Genomic DNA, 26,381 nt, shown 5'->3' on the forward strand with positions numbered 1-26,381 from the left:
CAACACAACGTGTTGCGTAGAACACCGTCGCCGCCATGCAGAAAGCGGAGACCCCCCCCCCCCCCCCCCTCTTCCTGAGTGGCGGCGAGGGAGCCCTCCTGCTGCGGAAACGCCGACCCGCTCCGCAAGTATGCGGGCGCACCGAGACGACCGGTCCGGAGGGGGATACAATAGCGCTCGCATTCTTCATCCGCAGAAAGCAACCGTACAGCGGCGGATTACGGTGCGTGCATCCCGTTCTCACTCGCTTCCAGGCTCGCTTCACTCGCTAGCGGCGTCAGCGAGTCGCTGCTATCTGTTCGTTGCGCAACGTTCCTATGGACCCACGCGCTGCCTCCAGCAACCTCCCGATAACTCCATTGCTCTCCATTTCTCGGACCACAAAGCTTCTTTCATGACAGCCAAGAACTGTTAGTGGAGTGTTTCTTGAAGGAATACGTGTGAAAAATAAAAAAAAGAAGTATGTAATTGTGCTTATGTGCCTTGCTCGAAATCCTTGCCTCTTTTTTTTTCTCTATTGGTTCACGGGAAAGGAAAGGCGCAGTATTTATCACATTTGCTCTATGGACACCTGAACCGCGCCGTATAAGAAGGTAGGAAGGTGGGAGTGAAAGTGGAAAGACAGAAATTGGAGCCGTAGTGGAGGGCTACGGAGTAATTTCGACCCCCTAGGGATCTTTAACGTGCCCTGACATCGCACAGCACACGGACGCCTCTTCGTTTTGCCTCAATTTATCGAAAAGATGAAACAGCTGATGAGCTGCGCTGAAATTTCGCATTAGGAAGTAACATAATCGTGGGCATTTTTTTTTTCTTCCTACAGCCACAACAATAACAGCTACCGCTGCACACTAGGTTTAATCGAAATTAAACCACAGCCAGTTGTTTTCTCTTAATGTCAACGGGCGACAATAGACACCGGATTTTGGTGAATGGTGCCTTTAATGCTGTCGCGTTAAAACGATACCTGCTGCCTCCTCACGATGGGGTTAGAGGTGAAGCAACTCTGCTACCTGGAAAATGGCAAACGCGTTTCAGTGAACGCAGAGGCAAAGGCGTCCATGTGTTGCACAATATGAGTGCACGTTAAAGTGGTCCAGTTTGACGAAATTGTTTCTAGCTCCCTGTCATATTTCACCTTTTCCATGTTTTCTATTGTCATATTCGTGCCTTCTTGCATGACATGGCTAACATGTCAAACCAGGAGTGGGAGATGCAGACTTCTTCGTTTTGTATGAAGCAATTCACATTTACAACTGACTGCTCCCTAGTAAATTTCGAATGACCCTTTAACAACACGCAGAAAATCTGGTCTTGAAACAATTAAGCTGTCTTTCTGAAGAAACAATAAAGATATATCGGGGAAATCTGATTATACATTTCTCCTGTTTGATTTCTTCATTGCAATTCTTAACAGCGACAGATATAGGATAATGCTGCGTCCGAAGACCGAAAGACGGAAGTTTCGAGCAAGTTGTATTCTGCAGCTCCATGTGTTAGTTATTAATTTGGCGCAGCCCGTAAGAAACAAAGGGAAACGCTAAATGTAACAAATTACACGATTTCCATAGATTTCCATTCTCCAGGCACGCTTGCTTTACTTGTGAAGTGAGAATCTTTGTGCCTTAGGTGTATCTTCATCACCTGCCGTCGTAACCACCACTGCAAATTAATTAAGGCTGCCGTGGTGCACCTTAGCTTTCAGAGAAATGCATAGATGCAGCGCGCATTCTGGTTTTAACCTGTGGAATATAATAATATAATATTATAATGTAAGGTTAGGAAGATATCGGGAGACAAGAAAGCGTGGCGTGATATGGTCCATAGGGTCCATGAAGAGTCGGACACGACTGAACTGAACTGATATAATAACAGATAGCCTAGCTGGAAAGCATCCACGGACAAAGGGACAAAGCGACAAAGCCTTTATGCTTCTTTAAGGCGATGGCACTCTGTAATTTACCTAGGCACTCCAGATTCATTTTTATGGAAGATTGCTGTCTTAAACCCATTACACATCTAGTATAGCAGAATACAAATAACGGAGCATGCGTCAAACTGCTTCCACCCAGATTTAGATCCTACTATTAGCAATGGCTAAGAAGGCAGCTTGTGATTAACGTCTCTGCGAATGTAATGAGCTTCAATTATAGCAGTGTGCTACCCTTAAGCTAAATATATTAAATGAGCTACATATAATTTCAGCTCACGGAACGAAATAATGTGCACTAGAGCAGGGTGCGGGATCTGTGCATGGAACCTCTGCGCTGATATGTCACTCACAAACAGCGGTTATTTGGAGGAGATTAAGAATGCTGTCAGCCTCAGCTGGGGGTTTTGTTACAGGAGAGGAAAGCAAAGCTTAAGCAATGATTGATAAGGTGCAAAGTGCAAGATAAGTGTCGAATAAGTGCAGGTATCCAGCAGCTAATAGTGCTCAGCCTCTAAATACATACATCGACCAAAATGAATTCTCACATCAAAAACCAATGCAGGCAAAGGTGACAGTAATAAATTATCTAAATTTAACACACAAAAAAACACTAAAAACGACGGCGAAATTTCTCAGCATTCCTAGTACCATGCATAAAGTTTCTATGTTCGGCATAAATTCTGACGCAGCGAGATTCCGCGAATAAATGTTACCTTGCTTTCCTGTAAACCAATGACAAAACACCGGTGAAACTTTATCCGCTCAACGGTACGCTGGTTGTGCTCAACAAGGAGCGCACCATGTAGGACGGTGTGCAGCACCAACTCTCAGGCTTTTGCATCTCTCAGCTGTAGATTGTTGTTGTTACGACAGTAAGCAGGAAACGAAACTGCCCTGGCCTGCTACTGGCTCTGTAGCCGGGCCACCTCCGCTGTCTGATTCTTTTTATGCGAAGCATACTAGCCACACAACCGAGCTCTTCCTTGCTGCGCCGCGCGCGGCCGTGTACCTACCACTTGACCAACATCGGCGCACCACGTGATATGACGTCACAACAGCTGTGAAAGCTGGGGCTCAACTCTTGCGCTCGCTTGCGGACGCGCAGCCTCCGCCGGCGGCCTAACTCCCGCTCCTACTGCTAGGAGATACTGACCACGCAATTGTATAAAGGCGACGCACTTGTTGCGTCAGTTGAGCAGCGTTCTTGTCTATGAAATGGCTAACCAGGTATAGCCAGGTAATGTTTAATTTTTTAGGCTAGTATGCTTCGCATCCTAGGCTTAACCATAAGCTAAGCCAGACCAATTTTTTTATAGGAATGGAGAGGCGCTGTACCTGTTTCACTTCTTTCTCTGTGGACGCTTCAACCGCAACGTTGGGGAAGGGAGGAAGGAGGGAGAGAAAGTGGAAAGAGAGAAATAGGACCCGTAGTGGAGGGCTACGAAATAATTTCGACCACCTGGGGATCTTTAACGTACGCTCACATCGCACAGCACACGGCGCCTCTTCGTTTCGCCTCATCGAAACGCAGCCGCCGAGGTCGGGTTCGAAACCGGGTATTCCGGCACAGTAGTCGGGCGTCTTACCACAGCACCACCCCGGCGAGGCACCTCCGCTGTCTCACGCAGACAGAACGGAAAATAGAGGAGAAAAGTCTCATGCAGACAGAACGGAAAATAGAGGAGAAAAGAAAAAAGAAATCCGAGAGAAAGACGCGAATTGGGATGGGGGGGGGGAACAGCCGCCGTCCCTAACTGAGGCTAGCCCCAACCGCAAGCGGCGGTGAGGCACCTGTCCCAGCCTCGTATGTAGATTGTTGTGTGCTCGACATTTTAAAGTGAAAGCCTTTCTAGGCTCATAGAATGAAATCTCGAGTGCGAGAGTTGGACACGAGAACTGTGCGTGAGATCTTTCACATTCCGCTAGATTCCACGAGATGGTTCTTGTCTAGCGTTCTTGCCATCTGCTTGGTTGGTTTGAGGGGTCTAACTTCCCAAAGTGACACAGGCTATGAGAGACGCCGTAGTGGAGGACTCCGGAAATGTCGACCACCTAGGCTTCTTTAAAGTACACTGACATCACACAGCACACGGGCGCCTTGCCTTTGTTGTTGTTGTGGCTATAGGAAGAAGGAAAGGAAAATGCACGGGCCTGCTACTGGCTGCGCAGCTGAGCCACCTCCGCTGCCTCGTGCAGACAGGAGAAAATAAACGGAAGAGGGATAGAAAGACGCGCGCCGCAACAACAGTCGTCGTCCACCACCGAAACGGTGGCGGGTGCAATGACGGCCTATAACAAATAAAAATTCTGAGGCAGGCTAGCCCACGCCGCAAGCGGCGGTGACCTACCTGTCCCAGCCCCATCAGGGGAGTACCAGCAGTGCCTCCATCGAAAAGCGGCCGCCGAGGCGGCGATTCGATCCCGCGTCCTTGGGCACAGTAGTCGAGCGCCGTAGCTACTGCACCAGCCCGGCGGAAATGCCACACATGAAGGCGCGTTAAGGAACGCGACAGGGGCGACAATGAGCCGTCCGAAGTAACACTTGCTGGAGAAAGTGTGACAGATACTGCGTCTTCCTTTGTCCTGTTAATCCAGTATATTTATGTATCACTGCAACGAACGCCAATAAGAGGGAAACCATGAGAGGCAGATAAGAGAGGGCGTAGGCTTTAACCAATCTCCACTGAAGAGACATCTAAGAGATCCCATAATTTTTTATATTATGGCAACAAAGTAGCCTCTATCGAGGTCGCAGTCATGTAGCCCTTTACCCAGACCTCATTCGCTGTTCTTCCTGCTCCGTTATCTGACCGCAGACATCGGCGGAGATAATTCGACACTTGAGCTTCATTTAGAGGATGGTGCTTCTCGAACGCGAAATATATCTGAGCTACACAAGAAAATTATCAGCGGGTCGGCTGCCTCGAAATCGCGTCCAAGTAGTCAGTATCTTACCTCTGCTCCCGTCGCCAGTTGCAGCACCTTCATCATCTTAAACTGGGCAAGCGCCATGGTCATCACCCTTGAGGCCAGCGCCCAACATGCTGCACAAATCTCACGCAGCTCGGTCATCTCGTGGAAGCCAGGGCGCCCATGAACGGGGCGCAGCTGCATGTCTATTGGGACCCTAGCGCTGATGGCACGCCCGGGCACCGATTCGGAAGAATTGGTTCCCATGCTGCTCCTGGGAGTGCTCGCGTCAGCAGTGTATTCCGTTGCACTGGCGTTCCTAACTGCACAATTGCCAAGACTAGTCATCACTCCAGTCCCTGTATCAGAGAAAGAAGGGTGTGCATGAGATCAGCATACCTGCCCACACAATGGGACGCTGCTTCTCCTCGGTGTGTCCTCTCGGGAAACGTCCATGCGCTGCTTGTGTTGTTGTTGTTGGTGATGATGATGATGACCTGAGACAGAATGGCACATACCCACGGTGACGGATTGGCCAGAGTGCTTTGTAAATTGTAAATATTTATGTTCAAGGACTGCAGTATTTAGATAAATATGGATATTTAACTAGAATTTGGAAAAAATAAAAAGGAAAAGAAAAGGTAATGAAATCGTACCTAGCATAGGAATCTGTTGAAATTATGTAATCATGAATAAAATCGCAAACTGGTTTTAAAGAAGGGAAAGGCGCGGTAACTGTAAACTGGTTATAAGGAATATCTCTTGCGCTCTCCTTGATCCGGAATCCAACAACGCTACCACTCAAAAGGAAATCACCAAACTTTTAAACATAAATCCAGCCACGATCAAGGTATTATAGACACGCTACAGCAGAAATACTTCTGCACAACCCGTGAGACGAAGTCCTTGCCCGATTATAAAGGAGAACTTAACTCCATCCTGGATGCTGACATAACAATGGCGGAAATAAGAGCAGCCCTCTTTAAGGTACGTACAACATCCGCACCAGGAGAGGACGGCATTTACGATAAGACACTCAGAAATCTAGACGACGCTTCTATCACAGCCCTAGCGGACTTGGCAAACGAGTGTTGGAGGGAGGGAAAACTCCCAGCGTCTTGGAAACATGCCATCGCTAAATTCATCCCAAAACCTGGCAAAAAGCTCGCGCTAGAAAACCTCAGACCTATTTCGCTTACTTCTTGCATAGGAAAACTGATACAGCACGTCATACTAGACCGACTCCAGTCTAACATGCAAAAGGAGAATTTATATCCAAACACTATGGTCGGCTTTAGACCACATTTATCAACACAGGATACGATGCTAAGACAAGCAAACGAAGTCCTATCTCATGAGCAATTAAGGAGTACCAGGGCAATCCTAGCCCTAGATTTAACCAAAGCATTTGATAACGTTAAACACAAAGCAATCCTAGAATCTATTTCACTGCTGAGGCGCAAGAACGTTTAACTACATCAAGGACTTTTTCTCCGATAGGACGGCTAGAATTCAAATTGGCACTATCAAATCCGACACCTTCACTTTAGGAGATACAGGAGCTCCGCAAGGATCGGTCCTCTCCCCCTTTTTATTCAATATAACCATAATCAAAATGGCACACGAACTCGCAAGAATCCCAGACCTAGAACACTATTTGTACGCGGACGATATCACTCTTTGGACAACCAAGGGGAGTATTGGCACGATACAAGATACGCTACAACAAGCGGTAGACGTAGTCGTAGAGGAGGCGCAAGCCGCGAGACTCGCGTGTTCCCCCCAGAAATCTGAATTACTCATTCTACACCCATAGCGTCAAAGAAAGAATAAAGCGCCTGCGATCAAAACCTATGCGGAAGGTGCAGCCATCCAAGAAGTGGAAACACTAAGAATCTTGGGAATGCTCATACAGTCAAACCAAAAAAACGACTCACTATTTAAGAAACTGAAAAACACCGTCAACCAAATTTTCCTCCTCTTCAGACGAATCGCGAATAGGCGTGGAGGAGTTAAAGAAGCTGAGACCAGGAAACTAGTAGAAGCCTGCGCTCTTAGCAGGGTTACCTACTCTACACCATACGTCACCCTTACAGAGAAAGAGGCGACCTGGATTCTCTAATTAGGCAGTCCTATACAATTGCGCTTAACCTCCCTCGTCATACCCCAAATGAAACACTACTAAACTTAGGAATTCATAACACCTTAGCGGAAATGATGGAAGCACACCTCACCGCACAATACGAACGACTATCAAGCACTGAAACGGGACGTTTCATCCTAAATAAAGCAGGAATACAATATGAAGGGACCCATGCCCACACTTTGCCGATTCCAAGACACGTACGCGAGCTAATAATAGTCCGTCCTCTGCCTAAAAACATGCATCCAGAATACGATACGGACAGAAGAAGGGCTAGGGCACAAATATTACACGAAAGATTTTCAGTACAGAAAGACACGGCGCACGTGGACGTGGCAGAACATGCGGACAGAGATGCCTTTTCCCTGGCAGTTGTCGATCATCGAGGTTCTCCCCTTGCATCGGCGACAATCAATAAAACAAAATTTCCGGAGGAGGCCGAAGAGACTACCATAGCTTTAGCCATTACCTCCACCACTGCCAAATACATCCTTAGCGACTCTAAAACCACAATTCGAAATTTTGCAAAAGGAAGGGCACACTCCGCAGCCATCAAAATCTTACAAAAATTCCCTATACCCGCCTTATCACATTGATCTGGGTCCCTGCCCATTCGGACCATCCTGGGAACGAGGCAGCGCACCAATTTGCCCGAGGATTCGTATTTAACCGGGAGGTGCGCTGCCTTGAGGTCAGGTCGGCCAAGGAGCGGATGACAACCTACAAAGAAATTACTACCCACTTCAAGAAAGAAAGACAAATCTTCCCAGAACCACATAGATATCTAAGTAAAACACAACAAGTCACCTGGCGGCAGCTTCAAACAGGCACTTTCTTTAATCCGTACATGTACTCCATATGGTTCCCAGAGCAGTTCAGCCCTGTCTGTTCTCTCTGTGGACATCAAAAGGCAGATACACCACACATCCTATACTCATGTAATCAAGACAAGCCATCGCAGAGTCTGCAGCTCTCAGTGGGAGGCCGCGCTGCTCAGCTCCGACCCGGAGGTTCAACTCCGAGTCACGGAGCGGGCCGAAGAGGTCGCCGAATGACATCGTCGGTCGGCCACGTGGCGTCCGGCCTAGAAGAGGAGCCCACCGCGGGGACGGGAACGTCAATCCACCCCGCGCCTACGACCTCTTCTTTAAATAAAGTTTACCTCCTCCTCCTCCTGGACGCTAGCTTCGAAGGAGAGGAAAACTGGATTGGTTTGTGGAAGGCCAAATCTCGAAAGGGGAGTTGCTAAGTAAATTTTGCGGAGAGATGCGAACCTCCGGCAGAAGAGAAAAAATTGATCTATGGATTCACTTTCTTTGCAATACTCACAGAGGTTAGTAGCGGATAGCCCCGAACAACAGAAATACAGATTTCGTTTCGGTAATCTGCAGCACAAGAGAGCCATAGACACTTAACATAGCCTTGAAACACAAATGCGGCCACGCCAAGGCCATCTGAGGTGTTGGTAATCTGGTGCAGAAAGGAGAGGCTCATTACTGAGGTGATGGAGGCGTTGGAAATTTTGAAATCGTGCTAAAGTTAAGTAAACGGTTTAGGTATGAATGGAACAAGAGTTCCATGAAGAGCGGATTTTGCTAAGAAATCTGCCCTTTCATTATATGTAGTACCACAGTGGCCTGGGACCCATTGTGAGGAGGAAGGAAAAATAAAGTGAACGGCAAAGCAGAGCGTCCTTCGAATTTTCGAGCGATGACAGCACGGATAGGCTGTCAGAAAGAAAAATAACCTTAGAAATATTGCTAGGGATTTTAGTCAAGGCCAACTCAATGGCCAGACATTCAGCAGCGAAAATTGGCGTACAGTCTGGGACCCAAAATGAATAACTCCAGTCAAGAGCCTGGGAATATGATGTGGCTGTAGGAAGAAGAAACGGGCAGAGGCTCTATATTTTTCTTTCCTTTTGCAAGCCTGAGCATAATATATCTAGGAAGGTGAAAAAGAAATTGCATGTGCCTCCTACAGCCTGTGTAGCTGAGCCACCTCCGCTACCTGATTTATTTATTTATTTATTTATTTATAGGTTGAGGTATCCACCGAAAACAAGTGAGACCGTTACCGCGCCTTTCCCTTTCTATCGTGCAGACCGAAGAGAAAATAGAGAAGAAAAAGAGGAGGGAGAGAAGGACGCGCGCCGCAACAACAGCCGTCACCCACCACCGATACGGTGGCGGATGCAATGACGGCCTACAACAGATAAACATTCTCTGGCAGGGTAGCCCCCGCCGCAAGCGGCGCTGACCTACCTGTCTCAGCCCCATCATTGATGATGCCAAGCTATATGTGCCATGGTAGCGAAGGCTCCATAGACGCCCATACGTACAAAACATGGCGGCTCATGGGCTCCAGCGACCAATAAGAATTGGGAGGCCATGACGTCGAATGACATCACGCATACGTGCACTTTCAAGTGAATTATAAGCAAGTTCTTAACAAAGACCGCCGCCTTGCATTGAGTAGCCTGCATCTTTTGAAGGTTGTTGCCTTTCAGCGCGTGCCAACCTTTGGTATCTAAAAGAACTCGAGTTTCTGTTGCTTACGCCCACAATGAACGTGGTTGGCAAAGGTGGCAGCATAGAAAGGCAGCAACACTTACAAACATATACCAAGCATGCAAATTCATATTGCAAATACTGCTGCAAGTCATGCAAATACATTAGCCATGTACATTGTCTTTCAGCACAGTAAGGTGTCGTCCAGAAACACTGGTGCAACCGGGTTGTCGTGCCCAGTTCGCAGCAGTGTACCAAGCGAACAACTGTGGTTTTTATGGTTATGGTTTATTGCAGTAACCAAGCAAATACAGCAATAAAGCACAGCAATAAAAAATGCATGTCGCGCCAGCACAAACAGTAGCGCTGTTTAAGCGGGCTAATCCTCACAATGATCCCAGCCGAGGCATGGAAAAAGCTTGAAGTGCCTGCTACACAGCATCACCAGATAAGAAACATGCATGTATAGAAAACAGAGCTATGACAGCTGCAATTGAAATAAAAATGCCATGAAAGTAGGTGCATCAAAACACACGTGGAGCATAGAGCACTGGGATTGCTCTTCACATTTAATTTCTTCAATAGAAAGTATAAAGCAGTTTTTAAGGCAATTTCAAGGTTGCACCAGTCCACAGAGCTTTAGCATCAACAAGCGTGCTTAACACAGGAGCATTATAGCATACATTGAGTCTGTGTGCAACCTTCGTATATGCTCACCGGTGAAAGTCAGCCGAGAGCCGCTGTAATAAGACACCGACGGTTGAGTCCACGCTGTCGCAAAGGGCCACAGAGCGTGGCTCCCTCACTTTGTGCGAACCCATCTTGCGATAAAATGCTAAGCGCAATACAATGCTGCAAAAATACTTCGCGCTACCCGCACGACGAAGGGGACAAAACCAAATGAACACGGCTGCAGGGGGATATTAAATCTCGCCAAATGACGACAGTGCAGCGACTAGCAAGGACATCGAAATCTTCGCAAAAGGGACATTTTCAGACTTGCGAACTAAATTTATATGCTTTCTCGGGCGCACCAAGGCCCGCACGGCAGCAGACGAGCAGCAGACAGCGATAAATGAAACCGTTTTGGTGCTTCGTCAGCTTCGTTATCTCCGTTGTCTTGGTTACCTCTGTTTGCCTACTTCGCAAGAGAGCATAACAAGGCCTGATAAGTCTCAAGACCGATGCAACATCAAGGGGGCGTGATAAGAGTATTGCAAGATTTTTTTCTTTAAGAATGCCTTTATAAAATACCTTACAACATTCACAAGTGAAGGTATCAAAATGTGTATTCTTTTTATATTGATTGATACTTTTTATTATGTAGTAGTATAATTTCTTAATCTCAGTGATTGGCCCCCCGACCTGTGGCTATGCTGCGGTACCGCTGAACCGCTTTTGGGCCCAGCCTTCTCCACCACGCCGTAATGCTGCAAGCAAAGTAGGTGCTGCGTGCGCAGACCCACAACAGGGTCACAATTCCATGCGCAGTACGTCTCGGGCGACCGCTGTTTTATTTTACAGCGCAGACCTTTGCGCCCTTTCCAGCCTTTCATGGCGTTGCCGTTGTCCCTCGTGACCAGTTGCATAAACATATAAATCTTGTCTGCACCGGGAATAGAACCTCCATACCTTGTAAGCCTAAGATAGGTTTACAGTGATTTTGCTATATCCTCCATATATCTAACAACACTGTACAATATGCTGTGAAGAAGATGAACCCCTTCGCTGGACGCTGATGAGAAAGAAGCAGTTGGTGCTTCGTCAGCTTCGTTATCTCCGTTGTCTTGGTTACCTCTGTTTGCCTACTTCGCAAGAGAGCATAACACGGTTCATCTTCTTCTTCACAGCATATTGTACAGTGTTGTTAGATATATGGAGGATATAGCAAAACCACTGTAAACCTATCTTAGGCTTACAAGGGATGGAGGTTCTATTCCCGGCGCCAGTGTCCTGTGTCTCTCAGCACCGCCATTAGGGCACCGCTACGAGCAGAAGGCGTGAATCGGCTAAGTATTGGGCGGCTAGTCCTCTTTTTCTGTTTTCCCCTGCGCATTTGCGCTTTTCACCGTGTTGATAACGCTCGCAGAGAGATTGTAACTGTAAAGTGATGTGTACGCAGTCTCCCGGCCTGGGGCGCTCCCCCTGGTCGGCTTTCATTACTCCTCACGACCTACCTCTGGAAACGTTCCAACGATCTGGCGTTCCAAACATTCCTGTGGCGCTGGTGCCCAAGGATGGCGGATTTATTAAAATGAATAACCCTGGGACTGTTCGAGCTGCTCTCCAGGCAGCCTCTACCCTGTAGGACTCGATCACAGAAGTGAGGCAGTTTGGGCGTGGCGGGATACTGTGCCGATCTCTAGACCTAAAATTGCGTGAAGGATCTGCTTAAATGCAATTCATTTGGATCGCTTCAGGTGAGCAGCTTTATCCCAACTCATCTTGCATGCACAAAGGGATTAGTCCGAGGAGTAGACTCTTCTTTAACTCCAGCTGAGACCCTCGACCTTCTTTCTGCGGCTGGTGTGGTAGCGGTGTATCGTTGCAGCCGGGAGGTTAATAATACGCGGGTACCAACAGAGTCGGTGATTGCCACATTTGCGGGAACTTCATGCCCGTCAGAGAGAAAAGCATGGCCATTGATCTTCCGTGTGGATCCTCTTGAATCTAAGCCACTGCAGTGCACTAATTTCTGGCGATATGGTCACAGTGCACGTGGTTGTAAGTCCTCCGTGCGGTGTTCCAAATGTGGCAATGGTCATCATTCGTCATCATGTTCACAACAACACGACAAATGCTGCCTTTGCGGTGGAGCCCACGCTGCAAACTCCTTGGAGTGTCCATCTCGAAAACAGGAGCTGCAAATTTTAGAGGTAATGGATAGAAAACGCTGTTCGCGTCGTGACGCTGTAACAGAAGTTAAGGAACGATTACACGGTTATGCAGGTGTGTCAGCCCGATCAGGTGTGCCTCGGGATGCATCAATCTCAAAGGCGATAATGACTGCAGTGAAGCATCAATGACTAAAATGGTCGACCGAATAGTTGCTACTGTCACAGAGTGTTTTTCTAACGTTCTGGCAGTTCAGCTAACGCAAGCCCTGCAATCAGGAACAGCCCCTTTCATAGCAAATATGCCCTCTGAAAGCTCTCAACTGCTTGAAAGCACTACTGTTGCTTCGCCTAACAGGGCTGCTCCCCCAGATGACGATGAAAACATTAATGATGCAGAGATGGTAGAATCAGATGTAAGAATTCTAAAACGGTGTAGGTCTCCCATGTCCAATCATTCTTCTCCGCGGTCCCAACCAAAATCAAAGAAACATCAGCATACATTAAAGCCAAAGGATAATATTTTGGGGCAGGCAGTTGCGGCTGCCAAGATTTCACAATCATAGGGGCACTAAGAGTTATCCAGTGGAACTGTCGTTCAATTCTAACAGCTTCAACAGATTTAGTTTACATTTCTTCTCAATATAATCCACACATAATTATTTTGCAAAAAACTTGCCTAACAGCCGAAAAGTATTTCTATTTACAAAATTATCATTCATTCCGACAAGATCGCCAATCAAAAGGAGGAGGTTTAATTATATTTGTCTGTACAAAATTCTGTCACAGGGCTCAGATTTCTTTCCAGTTATCTTCTATAGATTGTGAGTTATTGGCCCTAGACTTTGAAATTCCAGGGCACTGTCCGTTTTCCTTAGTGGATGCTTATTTCCCTAGCGGTGTACAAGATACAAAACCTCTAAATCTGCTATTAGTTAATTGTCGAAACTCAGTTCTTCTGGCTGGTGATTTTAATTCGCATATGTGTCATGGGGCTACAAGACAGATAGTTGTGGCAAGCGTCTTTGGGATTGGATAACAAATAATAACTTTTCCTGTAGAAATTCGGGTTCGGCCACTTTTATAACAAAACACAGTCAATCTGTGTTAGATTTAACTTTTACCTCTCCCAGTCTCTTCGTTAATAATTGGTCGACACTTGATTGTGGCACCTCTAGTGACCACATACCGATTGCGTTTGAGGTTAATCACCCTGTAACTCCAGCGACTTCTCAGTTGAAGTCATTTATCAACTATAATAACTTTCAGTCAACGTTACGCTCTAATCTTTAGTCATTGACTAACACGGATGAAGAACAAAAATCAAAACGCTTATGCTCGGTGATTGAGGATTGCCGTAAGAAGTCTGAGATCTTGGTACGGAGCTCAAAAGGGAATACTTCCGCTGTTTGGTGGAATGCTGATTGTTCCCGAGATTACAGACGTAGAAAGGCGGCATGGAAAAAGCTTCTCCGCAACCAGTGCCCGAAAAACTGGCAGGATTACAAGTTCATTGCAGCTACTTTTAAACGTACAGTTGCAAAAGCGAAGGACGAGTATGATGCTAAGCATTTTGATTTCCTCTCTAAATCTGGCAATCGAACTGCTCTTTTTGGTTTTTTACGCTCGCGGAAAAAGATTCCGCAAGCACAAAATCTACATTCCTTTATTTTGACTCCACATGAACCAATAGACACAATTGAAACAATTGCCAAAGGACTGGAGAAGCGTTTCTCGTCTGCACTTCCTTCGGGCTCGATATCTGTAATGCCAATGCAACCAGTTAATTATGATCCTCAAATTTCCGTTTCTGAGCTTTCTCCTATAGTTATGAGATTACCAGCCGCTGCTCCCGGTCCTGATAAAGTAACTTCAAAAATGTTAAAAATTCTTTTTGACGAGTCACCTCAGACGTTATTAGAGCTAGTAGATTATTCCATCAAACATGCTTGGATACACCCAGAATGGAAACTTGCCAAAATAATTCCTTTACTTAAGAATACAGGCGGTGCCTTGTCCATTGATAATATTAGACCAATTGCATTAACATCAAACATTGTAAAATTATTTGAAAGAGTCATACTTATACGTGTTTCGGAATACATGAATAAAGAAAATATCCTCAGCCCTTGCCAAATTGGTTTCCGTCAAAAGTGTTCCATCTGGAGAGCGCATGCAGATCTCGAGAGTCGAGTTCTTTTAGCGCGGCGCCAAAAAATGCACGCTGCCTTGATAACGCTAGATATAGCCAAGGCCTATGATAGCGTTGAGCATAGCATTCTATTGCAAAAATTAAAATCTCTTCAGTTTCCGCATTATTTAGTAGCCTGGATATCTGAATTCCTCCAAAACCGAGAGTTTTACTGTGCATTAAATGGCGTCCATTCTGGCAGATATAAGCAATCCAGGGGAGTGCCGCAAGGAGCAGTCCTTTCACCAGTCCTTTTCAACATACTACTCAGCTCAATACCAGTTAATCATGACGTTCGCACTTACGTATATGCGGATGATATTGCGTTTTTTGCAACTGCATCGGATATTCAATCACTTTATCTCCACTTGCAAACGTACCTAAACTCTATTGAGAATTGGTTGTGTGGCTTGCGTCTCACATTAAATGTCAACAAAAGCGCAGTCCTCGTATTTAATATAAAAGATTCTGTAAGTCTGTCTGTAATGTATCAGCAGCAAATAATACCACAGGTTAAATCATTAAAGTATTTAGGGGTCACTTATGATAATCTTTCATGGCAGCCCCACATTAACCATATTGCTACGAAAGGGGCTCGGGCCGTGGGCATGTTGCGCCGAATTAGTCGTCCCAGGTCTGGAATGCGGAGAGATGTCCTTTTAATGATTTATGTTATGTATGTGCGTCCAATTTTAGAGTTCGGTTCAGTCTTGTTTTCTGGATCAGCAACTTATAAAATTCGACCGCTTGTTCTGTTGGAGCGAGAAGCACTTCGGTTGTGTCTGGGACTTCCAAAATTTGTTGCCAACAATGTGCTCTACCTTGAAGCCCGGATTCCACCCTTTATATATAGATTACAAATTCTAACCGTTCAGACGTACTTAAGGATATATGAATCAGAGTTGCACCGATCTCTGTCTGTTTTTTGCTGTCAACCGACCTCCTTTTTCGGTGTCTATTGGTCTAAATTTCACACCCCGCGGGTTATGGTCAAAAATTTGCTGGACCCTTTAAATGTTTCCCTTCCTAGTATTCTACCCATACAAACCATCGGTTCATCTATTAAAATTGTCTTTGACGACATATTCCCGAATAATGCTAAAAACTTATCATCCGTTTTTCTAAACGGATTATTAGAAGATCATTTAAGAAGTCTTTCTGATAGTTTAGTTGCAGCTCCTGACGCATCTCAAAGTAATGAAAAGGCGGGTGTGGGTATATATTGTCCACATTTAGACTGGTCTTTTTCTGTATGGCTTCCGGACTTCACCCAAATTTTTGAGGCGGAGTTTCTGGCGGTGGTACTCGCTTTACGGAAATTAGACTCCTCTTTTTCTGAAGTGGCAGTAATTTCCGACTCTCTATCCTTATGTTCATCTCTCTCTTTGTCGGTGGATTCTGCAATAGTAAAAACCTTTGTCTCCCTGATCCCTAGACATTTGAAAATTATACATATGGTATGGGTCCCAGGCCACAGCAATGTGACTTTAAATGAATATGCTGACAATTTGGCGAAAGAGTCCCTTAATGGCCCCGTATTATCTATCCTTCCGGCGACCGCGTACATCACCGCAGCGAGGTTTCGAAGAAACGTCCTTTTAAATATGAAAAATGGACATCTTTTAAGATCTGATGACTACCTGCATCTAAATTATTCTTGGAATAGAAAATTATGTCATTCACGGCAACTTGAGATTTCACTAACAAGGCTGCGATGCCGTGTCCCACCTTTAAATTTCTATCTTTACAGGTCTGGTTTGGCACTTTCTCCCGTCTGCACATTTTGCGGTGAACAAGAAACATTAGATCACTTTTTATTGTTTTGCCGCCACTTTACTACGCTGAGAAAGCAGTTGATGGAAAGGCCATTGCAACAGCTTGGCCTTAGTTTAAGCAGCCCGACATTGTTATCATTTGGCGCCACCATCCTTGGGCACAGTCACAGGTCTGTGTTTACCGCCATGCAAAATTTTTTACTGGACTCGAATCGTTTGCCTTGCTAAATATTTAAACATCACTTGTTCTACAATTGTAGTGTCAATCTCCCGTGAGTGTTACCACTTTTCATTTTATATTTCACTTATTTCCCGTTTTGTTTCCTTTGCTCTACCCCTCAAATCATTTTTTATGCAAGTATATTAAAAAAAAATTCTATGCTACCCAATTCTTGGCTGATCCCCCTCTGTGGGTATGTGCCATAAGTTATTTGGACAACAACAACAAGAAGCAGTTGTGGAATTGCCATCGCGCAGATCGTGTTGGTCTTGATCGTCGCGCTTCCCCGTCGACCTCGACGCCGTCCTGAACGTCCTTCTACATTTGGTGGAGGTGCGGCCTGATATCCTTGTTTCACGCTGGAGCTTCGCACCCGCACGCTCCCAGTAACTCGTATGGCTAACGACGAACACCCCCCCCCCCCCCCCCCCCCCCCAACCAACTCGATGACCCCGCCGATTGTCTGCTCTGGCTCCTTACGCCACCGAGACCCTGCGCTGTTCAGCGGGACTGACGACACTGACTGCGATGACTGGCTTGCTTCGCACGAGCAAGTGAGTTCGCACAATAAGTAGGACCAAACCACGAAGTTACCAAACGTCAATTTTTATTTGACCGGCGTTGTCAACTTGTATCGTAACCACAAAGCCGATATCCCGACTTGGGACTCATTCAAGGCAGTCTTACAAGCGTCTTCGGTCGTCCAGCAGCATGTAAGCTCCGCGCCCAACAACGTCTGCAGAATCGAACATAGAGCCTCGGCGAGACATTTACAAGCTGTATTGAAGATGTACTCCACCTGTGCACTCGCGTAAACACTCAAATGTCCGAGCCACAGAAGATAAAGCACATCCTGAAGGGCATCGAACATGACGCCTTTCAAATGTTAAACTGCCGGGATTTGACTATTGTTGCTCAATAAGTTATCAACCTCTGCTCAAGATATCAACCGGTGATCTATTCCATAGGCTTCTCTTTAGGCCGCACATGGGCTACATTGGCACATTCAACACATGTGCAAATATATTTCCCCGCGGACACTTTGAACACTCCTTCAACTTCAAAGTATGACTCGGCTGCGATAGTTGTGCCAGTCTGCGGCTCCGATTTAGTATTTACGTAGACATTCAGGCACTTTTCTACTCGCTTAATTATAATTGGTCCACAGAAAAGGAACGGAGCAGTAGCAGTATCACACTTCTTCTGTGGACCCCTTAATCCTGCCGTAAGAGAAGGGGAGAAGGTCGGAGTAGTGAAAGCGGAAATAGTAGTATGCCGTAGTGGAGGGCTCAGGAGTAATTTTGACGACCTGGGGATTTTAACGTGCAATGACATCGCACAGTACATTGAGGCCCTTTCGTTTCTCCTCCATCAAAACGCAGCTGCCGCCGGTCGGCATCGAACCCGGGTACACCGGCACAGTAGTCGGGAGTCTTACCACTGCGCTACCGCGGCGGGACTTAAGCGCTATTTCTGGATTTCGTACTATGACTATCTCCCAGGTAATCTAAAACATGCATTTTACACACCGCAAATAAAATTCTACCTGATTTCTTAGCAGACGGCTAATGAGATTGACTCGTTCAGTGCTCCTTCATACTGTGTTGCCATTTTTGTTCGTTCTACCTTGGTCAATATAGGGCATCGTAGCTGATATTGGGGCAGACTGCTTCGGCGACGAATAAGAAAGTGTCGCTCACGCTCCTTATTTATTTCTACATTTTGCATCCTTCGCTTGCTGTTATATCTGAACTAGGTGTAGCAGCCGTGTCATGTTATATGGCTGCTACACCCGCAGTGATAACGCATGATACACTAATGTAACTAATTTATTGAACCAGCGATTTCAACTGCGTCAAAAGTAGGACATCGAAAACAAAGATTATTACGTGCGGGCGAGCTTAGATCGCCAAGGATAAGCTTAATTACGGCGATCCTAGATCTCGCGACGCAAGGAGGTAGCGAACTTTAACACCATCGCCACTGGTTCTCAGCAGCGTCCGCTCGCCCCGCCATACACTTCATGCCTGTATAACAAGTGGCCACGACGAGATGTAGGTCCTTAGAGAGCCTCGGGGTCTGCAGGAGGCAGTCCAAAGTGCCGCAGGATGTTCAGCCTTCAAGAATCGGTGACGGCCAGGAGAGCATCGGCAGCTTGGTAGAGCCACACAGGCCATAGTACGCAAGGCGAATCCACACAGCTGGCACCGAGTGCATAAAGAGGGCGATGGGGCAGAAGATTACGACTGCCAGACGAACGCTCGATGTGCGGATTTATGTACCAGCCCACATAGCGAGCAGCCACGTGTTCTGCCTGCGCGTATAAGGACAAAGGGACGATATTAACTCTATTCCACCTGTATGGTTTGGGTTCACAGAGAGCAGTAATTCGCAACCTTCTAGCACACAGCAGCTTATGCGGTATACTATTAGTGAGGAGGAATACAACAAGCACAAGGAAGTTATCGCTGCGCATAGTAGTACTAATAAAATCGAAGATTTCTGGCTGAAATTCTAATCTTACAAGCGGTATCCAAGAGGTTTCGCACTTCTTTCGTCTTCCTAGTTACTTGAATTGGGACGCATTTGAGCAAACAAACCACTCCTTTATTTCCTCCGCGACTGCACTTTCACAATACGGGACTGGTCACCGCAACGCTTCGCTGTTTGGGCACTTCTTTTCTGTGCATAGCAAAGCATTATGTACAGCTCTTGGCCATTCGCAGCTGCTGAATAAAAATGCCGAGTTCGATCAAATTGTGGCTTCCGGCTCATGTTTTTGCCTAAGACGAAACGAAACCGTGGTGGCTTAATTCCATGTAGCTGCTCTAGGCTTGACATGCCGTGGCATCGAAATAACCGTAAAATAGCCAACAATGCTAGCAGACACAACGAGAGCGACCTTTGCGTTATCTCAGTGTGTGAGCTCCATATATTATGCCGTTTTTCTGAGGCGCTGCATTTACCGAATGAACCCTGGGCTGCCTGTTTCTCTGTGATACTCGCAGCTTACCAAAGAGCACTGCAGTGAATAGGCACGTACAGCCGCTTTATTCCGGTCTCAAACAGCAACTCTTTCTGGGTTTCCCCTCGATAGCATTCCTGCCAAACAACATCAATACAATTATTTCTCCTCGAAAGCTTGATTATATGTCATTTTTAGATGTGCTGTCGTAGCGTTCATGGCTCAATAAATTATTACTTCACCGGTTAATAAAAACTGCAGGCATCTACACACTTCATTGCTGTGCCGCACATGTGACAGAGTAACATACACAATTCATTTTCGGATTTAATTGATGTTTCATTTGAGTATGACGAGAATCTGAATTTTCGAAACATCGAGACGGAAACACCTATGCAAAAGCAATGCTGATGTGCGCAGTCTCCGCGAAGAGAGCGTGAATTTACTCAGACCTAATGACGAATTTTCTGCTCGCAGATATTACCACAGTAAAGGTGCAAACTATCAATAGATGGCTTTAACTCCTATGTGAACATGTTCTCGGGCTCCTCTAGATGGCTTCTTTAAATAGTTATCGGCAGCTTGCATGGGTTTTGAGCGCATTAACCTGCTTACACGGGAAGCTTTACACTTGACCTGGTTTGATGCCTCGCTCACCGTGCTTCAAGGACAGGCCTGCCCTTGAAGTATAGTTCGGGCAATGTCATTACATAGATGGTTGGCAGAAATATTACACGCCTCATGGTCCGCTTTTCAGCTGTGTCGTGAAGGTGCTATCCCATTCCTCCTGAAGCTCATGATTCCCATATGAGCAGGAGAAGGCACATTCGTACTTTCAGGGCGATGCCTATCACGTGGTAGCCTTTACTTGCTATATTATGGTTCTATCTTGGCTTTGGAGTACGACAGAGTATATCTATATTCGTAAGTGCGACAGATATATGCCGCTGTTGTGCCAAATAACAATAGCAAAACGTTTTCTGGCGTCAAGTGTCCGGCCTAGCTGCACTCGGTCGTATAGATCGCGGCGCGCATGAGATAGGTAAATGCGATGGTTTGAACGAAGATACAGTTTGCAAACAGTTAAGTTTTTCAGATATGTTCATGTTTGTTGTGAAGTAGAAGTCGTTGTACCTCTAGTCTTCCCTCGTCAGCTGCTGTCATAATACTGAAAGGACAAAACGCCAGTAGTCTAATATAACTTTCAGGGCGGCTTTTCGTAGACACAGCACAAATTCTGCAGCCTGCGTTTGTTTTACCATGATCCATTTTATGCACTCCATTAAACAAATTGGGCCAGGTGACCGCTAAAAAAATTATTACCTCTTGGCACAAACGTGCAGCTGAATTAGTTTGGGACGCAAAATGGTTGTTTTCAAGCAAGCAGACCTCGAGGGAAAAAAAGAGTACCAATTCAAGGAACTCGGGCTAATTCCTATCTACATATAACCACGCAAATGTATTCGAGTCAGTGTAGCGTGCTCCCACAGCTTCTGTATATCCACCCAAGCTAGGTATCTGTGATCACAGACAGGAAATGCATATGAGCTCCACAAGTAGCCTATCTTACTGAGCAGTAAGTCACCTATATGTAGAAGTTACTGCGACAGGGGCTCTCACTTGTGGCGGCGTTCGCAGTTCTAGCAGCTTCGTGGTCGTACAGAAGTCCCGCTGTGGTCACGACCCTAGCGGCAACCGTGCACTGAGCGATGGGACTCATCTCGCGCAGCTCGGAAGCGGCGTGGAAGCCTGGGCATCGACAACCGGGGAACAATGGCTTGTAGGTGAGGTTCCTGGCGCCACTGGCACACCCGGTATCCAACTCGGAGCATCTGGTCGTATTGGTGCTGTTCCGGCGAGAACTCGCCTCGGCGTTGGTCGCTTTCCTATTGACGCTTCGGACTCCGTAGCCAGCGGGCCCACACATCACTCCGCTCACTGTAACAAAAAGAGAACAGCGTGATTGAGATGTTCCTGATGTCACAGCAGCTGCTGCTTGAGCCGTACTGTCTAGACCAGACCGCTGCATTGGATGATACAGCTCCGCTTAACGTTCAGCAAGCGAAAAAAATTCTAGGGGGCAATTTGGCCCACTAAAGTGCGATGAGGAGAAAGCGCCCTATTGCGCGATGGCTCGAAGCTTCCCTAAGCTACGGTACCTCTTTCTCTCCTTTTTCACTCCCACCTTCTTCCCCTGGTTCAGTTGTCCGCTAATAATTGTGACATATATACTGCGCCTTTTTGTTCCTGTAAGAAAGCTGTGCCGTAATGAAGGGCTGCGGAGCAATATCGACCATCTCAAGTACCAGGTTTCGACCCCAACCACTGGCAGCTGCATCTCGGTGGAGGCTGAACGGAGAGGCGACCCAGCGCTGTGCGATATCAGTGCTCGTTTATGATCCTCAGCTGGTTGAAATTACTCCGTAGCCCTCCACTTAGTTGCTCCTTTGTAGCGAAAGCTATATTAGCCACGAACGAGAAATTTCGGGCGGCGGAAAGCACAGAGCTGTTGCCTAGCAACCACCGCAGCTGGCGGACGCCGCGCGCTGCCGCGCCATCTGGCAATGAAGAAGCAACCTCAAGAAGATGTATCGTCTTTACTACAGAAACGAAATCGTCTGCTCTGGAAATCGAACCTCCATCCCTCAGATTGGGCTAGATTAGACTAGACTGGATTGGGCTCGAATGGATTGGTTTGGATTAGAAAGGTTTGGATCGAATTGGAACTGAATTGGTTGGAGTGCGTTTGACTGGAACAAACTGTACTTGATTGTACTGCATTTTATTGCACTGGATTGGTTAGGAATGCAATAAAATAGACTGGATTGGATTGGCTCACACTGGATTGGATGGTATTAGAAGAAATTCGAGAGGAGTAGGCAGCCCAGCGCCAGGCACACGCTTTTCTACGTACATTCTGGCCCAGCTGAGCTAAATCACGGCCATTGGTTCTCTTTGCACTTTCATAGTCACCTTGCTCTCTGCACCGAAAGCGCGTTCTATGTGCCCACAGAAACGTTTCATACCCTGCCTTCCCTTTCCTGACAACCAAATATTATTCTTATGGATCCTTCAGACGGACTGGCATCGCGTAGCTAACGGGTACCTTCTTTTGCCTCCTTTGAACTTCTGCAGCGGTTGGTCGGGTTCGAATCGAGTGCTCGAAAATAGTTATCGGGGAGTGTATAAAGCGAAAGCCGTTAATGGCTCATACTGTTGGCCATGATTCTGTCACACACATCCGTCCGACTATAGCTAATGCGACATCACATCCGGTTAGCAAGCGATTTTGAATGTAGTCAGCAGGAGTCTGGTAAATCTAACTGATGACGGCATCGAGGTAACTGAGTAATTTATTAGTAATGAGATCAAATTAAAATCAGTCAATAATTACTAGTAATAGATTAGGAATCCTATCTGCACCGGGAATCGAACCTCTGCCTCTCGTTTCTCCGGCCGAGAGATTTACACCGCGCCGCCTGGGATCATGAAACGCCCGTCATAATTATTGTCTGCCGTGAGAACGATAGTCGTGATGTCAATGACGCGGCAGTTAGTGATAATGACAATGATGAGATCATCGATGATAATGAATGTGCATTTTGTCGATAACGATAATGAGAGCAAACGTCATATACAGCGTTCCTCAGCAACGCTCCGGCTTTTGCATTTCTGCGATGTACATTCCATGGGGGTCGCGGAATTTTTATCACTGCGCCATCACGCCGGCGCATATATCAATTTTCAATTATGCATGGTTTAGCAGTGTTACACACGCTTTGACAGTTTGAACAGACTCAACGCTTAAACTTCGCCTTACGAGTAGATATCGTAACTCCTTTCACACTGACATTTCCATACGCAATTGTTGCATTCTTCCTTATTCACCACGGCTTCTCGCCATGAGACGAATGATCATACGGAACGCTACAGCCATACGCTAGTATAGCAGCTCATTATGTATGCGGCCGGAGGTCACCGGAACTTGGCTGTTACCCTGCCTGTGTGACCTTAACGTACGAGAAATGCAACACCAGGATGATGGACAACAGTATAGAGGACACACACCACCCCTGCCTGTGTGACCTTAACATACGAGAAATGCAACACCAGGATGATGGACAACAGCATAGAGGACACACACCACAATACAGGTGTTACGCTTCTCGTATGGTATGCATCAGTACCGACTTGCCCCAATTTATACCCTGCTGTGTGACCTTCACTCACAACATTCAGGTAAGAGTACAGCTGGAAACTCTTCCTTTTTAATTTCATTCGACGACACCCGTATCTACCTTCGAACACCTTACTGAACCCTGCCGGCACAATCATTACCTCCCCATAAAACTAAATCCATTATTCACCGGTCCAAATACAGTGCCATTCAAAATAATAATTTTGTTATGCCTAATCATTAAATAGATTTAGTTGACTGATTCAAAACATTAAGTGTGCTTTCAAAGAGAAAAGATTACCGGAAAGAAAATTTGTAATATCTAAACTGCTCCATGTCGTGAATTTAGTACACTCACAAGAAAAATGGTGCTTTAGTCTCTTCTCACAAATTACCGTCACTTGGTATGGGTAAATACATTCTCTAAAGGTCCGATAACTACACAGCCGGCAAACAGTAGCAGATAATACTGCGTATTGCCAACCATGTAAGGCACCTTGTGAGAAGGGATTCTATGACAGTTTTGTCTTGGTAGGGCTTCATTTGTAAATAAATATAGTAATGTAAAAACGAGACTCATTAATGCACAACTTTCTTCGTAACGTGAGAAACATCCCATTTGAAGTTAGAAAGATTTATATTCTGCAGAATTTTTTATAGAGAACCGGGTATGCACAACAGATTCTTACATATAGTCTTCCACACTTCCTTACGCTTTGCCGGAACCGCAATATGATTGTTGAACGCATACAGAAAAAATAGTTTAATTATTGTGCTTCAGTTATTCGTAGCGGTGTAATTGTTTTATCCCTTACATGTACGTTCTTCTCTTGTGAACTCTTGCATTTCTGTTAAAACTAGATTGTATTGTGGTAGAAGAAAATAGCTCAGGAGACGGGACAAGGAAGTATATACAACACAAGCGCTGGGGGCGCTGCGAGCGCGCAACAATTTGCGGCTGGGGCCGCGTCCCAAATCATCCTACCCCGGCAAAACTGGCATCGATCGATCCGAAAAACCAAGCGGAACAACTGGATACAAAAGTCGTCCAGGTAGGCCGATTTTCTTCAAATCTACGGCCATTTTTCGACCGACCACGTTGGCGCCGTCGTTAAGCCTAACGGCGTCGCCGACGCCTGGCCTGGCGGAATCGGCCCTCCGAGGAAAAATCTACGGCCATTTTTCGACCGACCACGTTGGCGCCGTCGTTAAGCCTAACGGCGTCGCCGACGCCTGGCCTGGCAGAATCGACCCTCCGAGGAAAAAATGGCGACTTCCGCGGATCAAATACGCGGTTACGACCCTGAGGCAATGTTGTGGACCTCGGTACCCGCCACCGGAGATACAAATTCGACGATTATCCCAAAAATTCGGAGTCAAGCTTTACTTGAAGCGGCTGCACGCCGCTCCCAAGACAAAGCCCAGATGGCGGCGTTCGGCGCCGCCCCGGCCGCCATTTCGTCGGTCGGAAACATGAACGCTTCCGCGACGCGCGCCACGGGAAGCAAGGACAAGGCGTTCTCGAAGTGGAAGCCGCGTCCAATGCCCAAACCGACTACCGAAGACTACGTTATAGTCATAAAGCCCAGAGAAAGTGTTTCTCTTCACGAGGCGTTCACGGAAACTGGCTACGGCACTGCCATTTCGGCGTACCTCGCGCTGAAACGGGCCAGCGCCGTCTCCGTTCTACCCTCACGAGAACAAAACATCATCATTGTGCATACCCCGGACATCGAGGCGGCCGACCAGCTCATCGGGAACTTCGCAGTAAACACCGAGAAGGGGTCGATCCCGCTTCGGGGTTACCTGAGACAAGACGGCGGCAACATGTGCCACGGCGTGATCGTGGTCCGTAACTCGGACACCACAGAAACTCTCCAAGACCGAGTGTGCTGGCGCGCCGGCACCATCCTGGAAATCCGGAAATTCGGAACATCCAACAAGGCACGCATCACTTTCGCGGGTAAAGAGAAGCCCCGTTACGTGCACTATGACAACATGGCCGTCTCTGTGCGAAACTATTACAAAACTATTCCTGCGTGCGGCCAGTGTGGGGCCGTCGGGCATCGCGTGGATGCATGTCCAAACTTGCAGTCTAACACCTGTGGACTCTGCGGACTCCAAGCTCCGCTAGTGGAGGGGGTGCGGGCTCCTCACAACTGTGTTCCGCGGTGTTCTGTGTGCGGTGGCTCCCATGCCATTAACTCTCGCGACTGTGCGGCAAAATTCCGCACACTCAAGAAGAAACGCCGCCATGTTGGGTCTCCCGGCGATCAGCCTCGCCAGGAAATCACCAACATCGAGAACCCACCTACAGGAGGTGCTGAAAAACGACCATCGAAGGTGTCGCCACCACACGGCGGACTGGCGAAACAAACGACGAAAAAGCGCGGTGATACCAGGGCCTGGGTCAACGCAGTCAAAAACGGATACCAGGTGAGCGGTTCGGGTGGGGCTGCTTCTCTCTCCCCCTTTCCACTCCCTTCCCAAAAGCGCGTAGCGCCGAGCAAGATCAAATAGCAGCACTCAGGGCCCAAAACGAGAAGCTGCTTAAGAAAATTAACGAATTGGAATCCAAAATTGTCCAGTCTTCTCCGCCCTCGCCTCCCGCGGCTGAGGTAATGGAGAGAGCTCGTGGTGCCAAAGGCGGTAACAAGCTTGGAGGCAGCATTCGAGGCCCGATTCGGGGCCACGGAAGCACGATTCATTGCCATAGAAAACCA

General features: G+C 46.9%; 1 protein-coding gene across 1 annotated transcript; it reads left to right on the forward strand.

Annotated features, from left to right (window-relative positions):
* The first annotated feature begins 24,924 nt into the window (after positions 1-24,924).
* Positions 24,925-26,178, forward strand: LOC146179806 (uncharacterized). Its single transcript, XM_084579615.1, has one exon. It carries the CDS (start codon positions 24,925-24,927, stop codon positions 26,176-26,178), a length of 1,254 nt encoding a protein of 417 aa, XP_084435741.1.
* The last annotated feature ends 203 nt before the right edge of the window (positions 26,179-26,381 follow it).

This window comes from Amblyomma maculatum, chromosome 9 (genome assembly GCF_055883805.1).
Source record: "Amblyomma maculatum isolate TAMU_Amacu chromosome 9, ASM5588380v1, whole genome shotgun sequence".
Lineage (NCBI taxonomy): Eukaryota > Metazoa > Arthropoda > Arachnida > Ixodida > Ixodidae > Amblyomma > Amblyomma maculatum.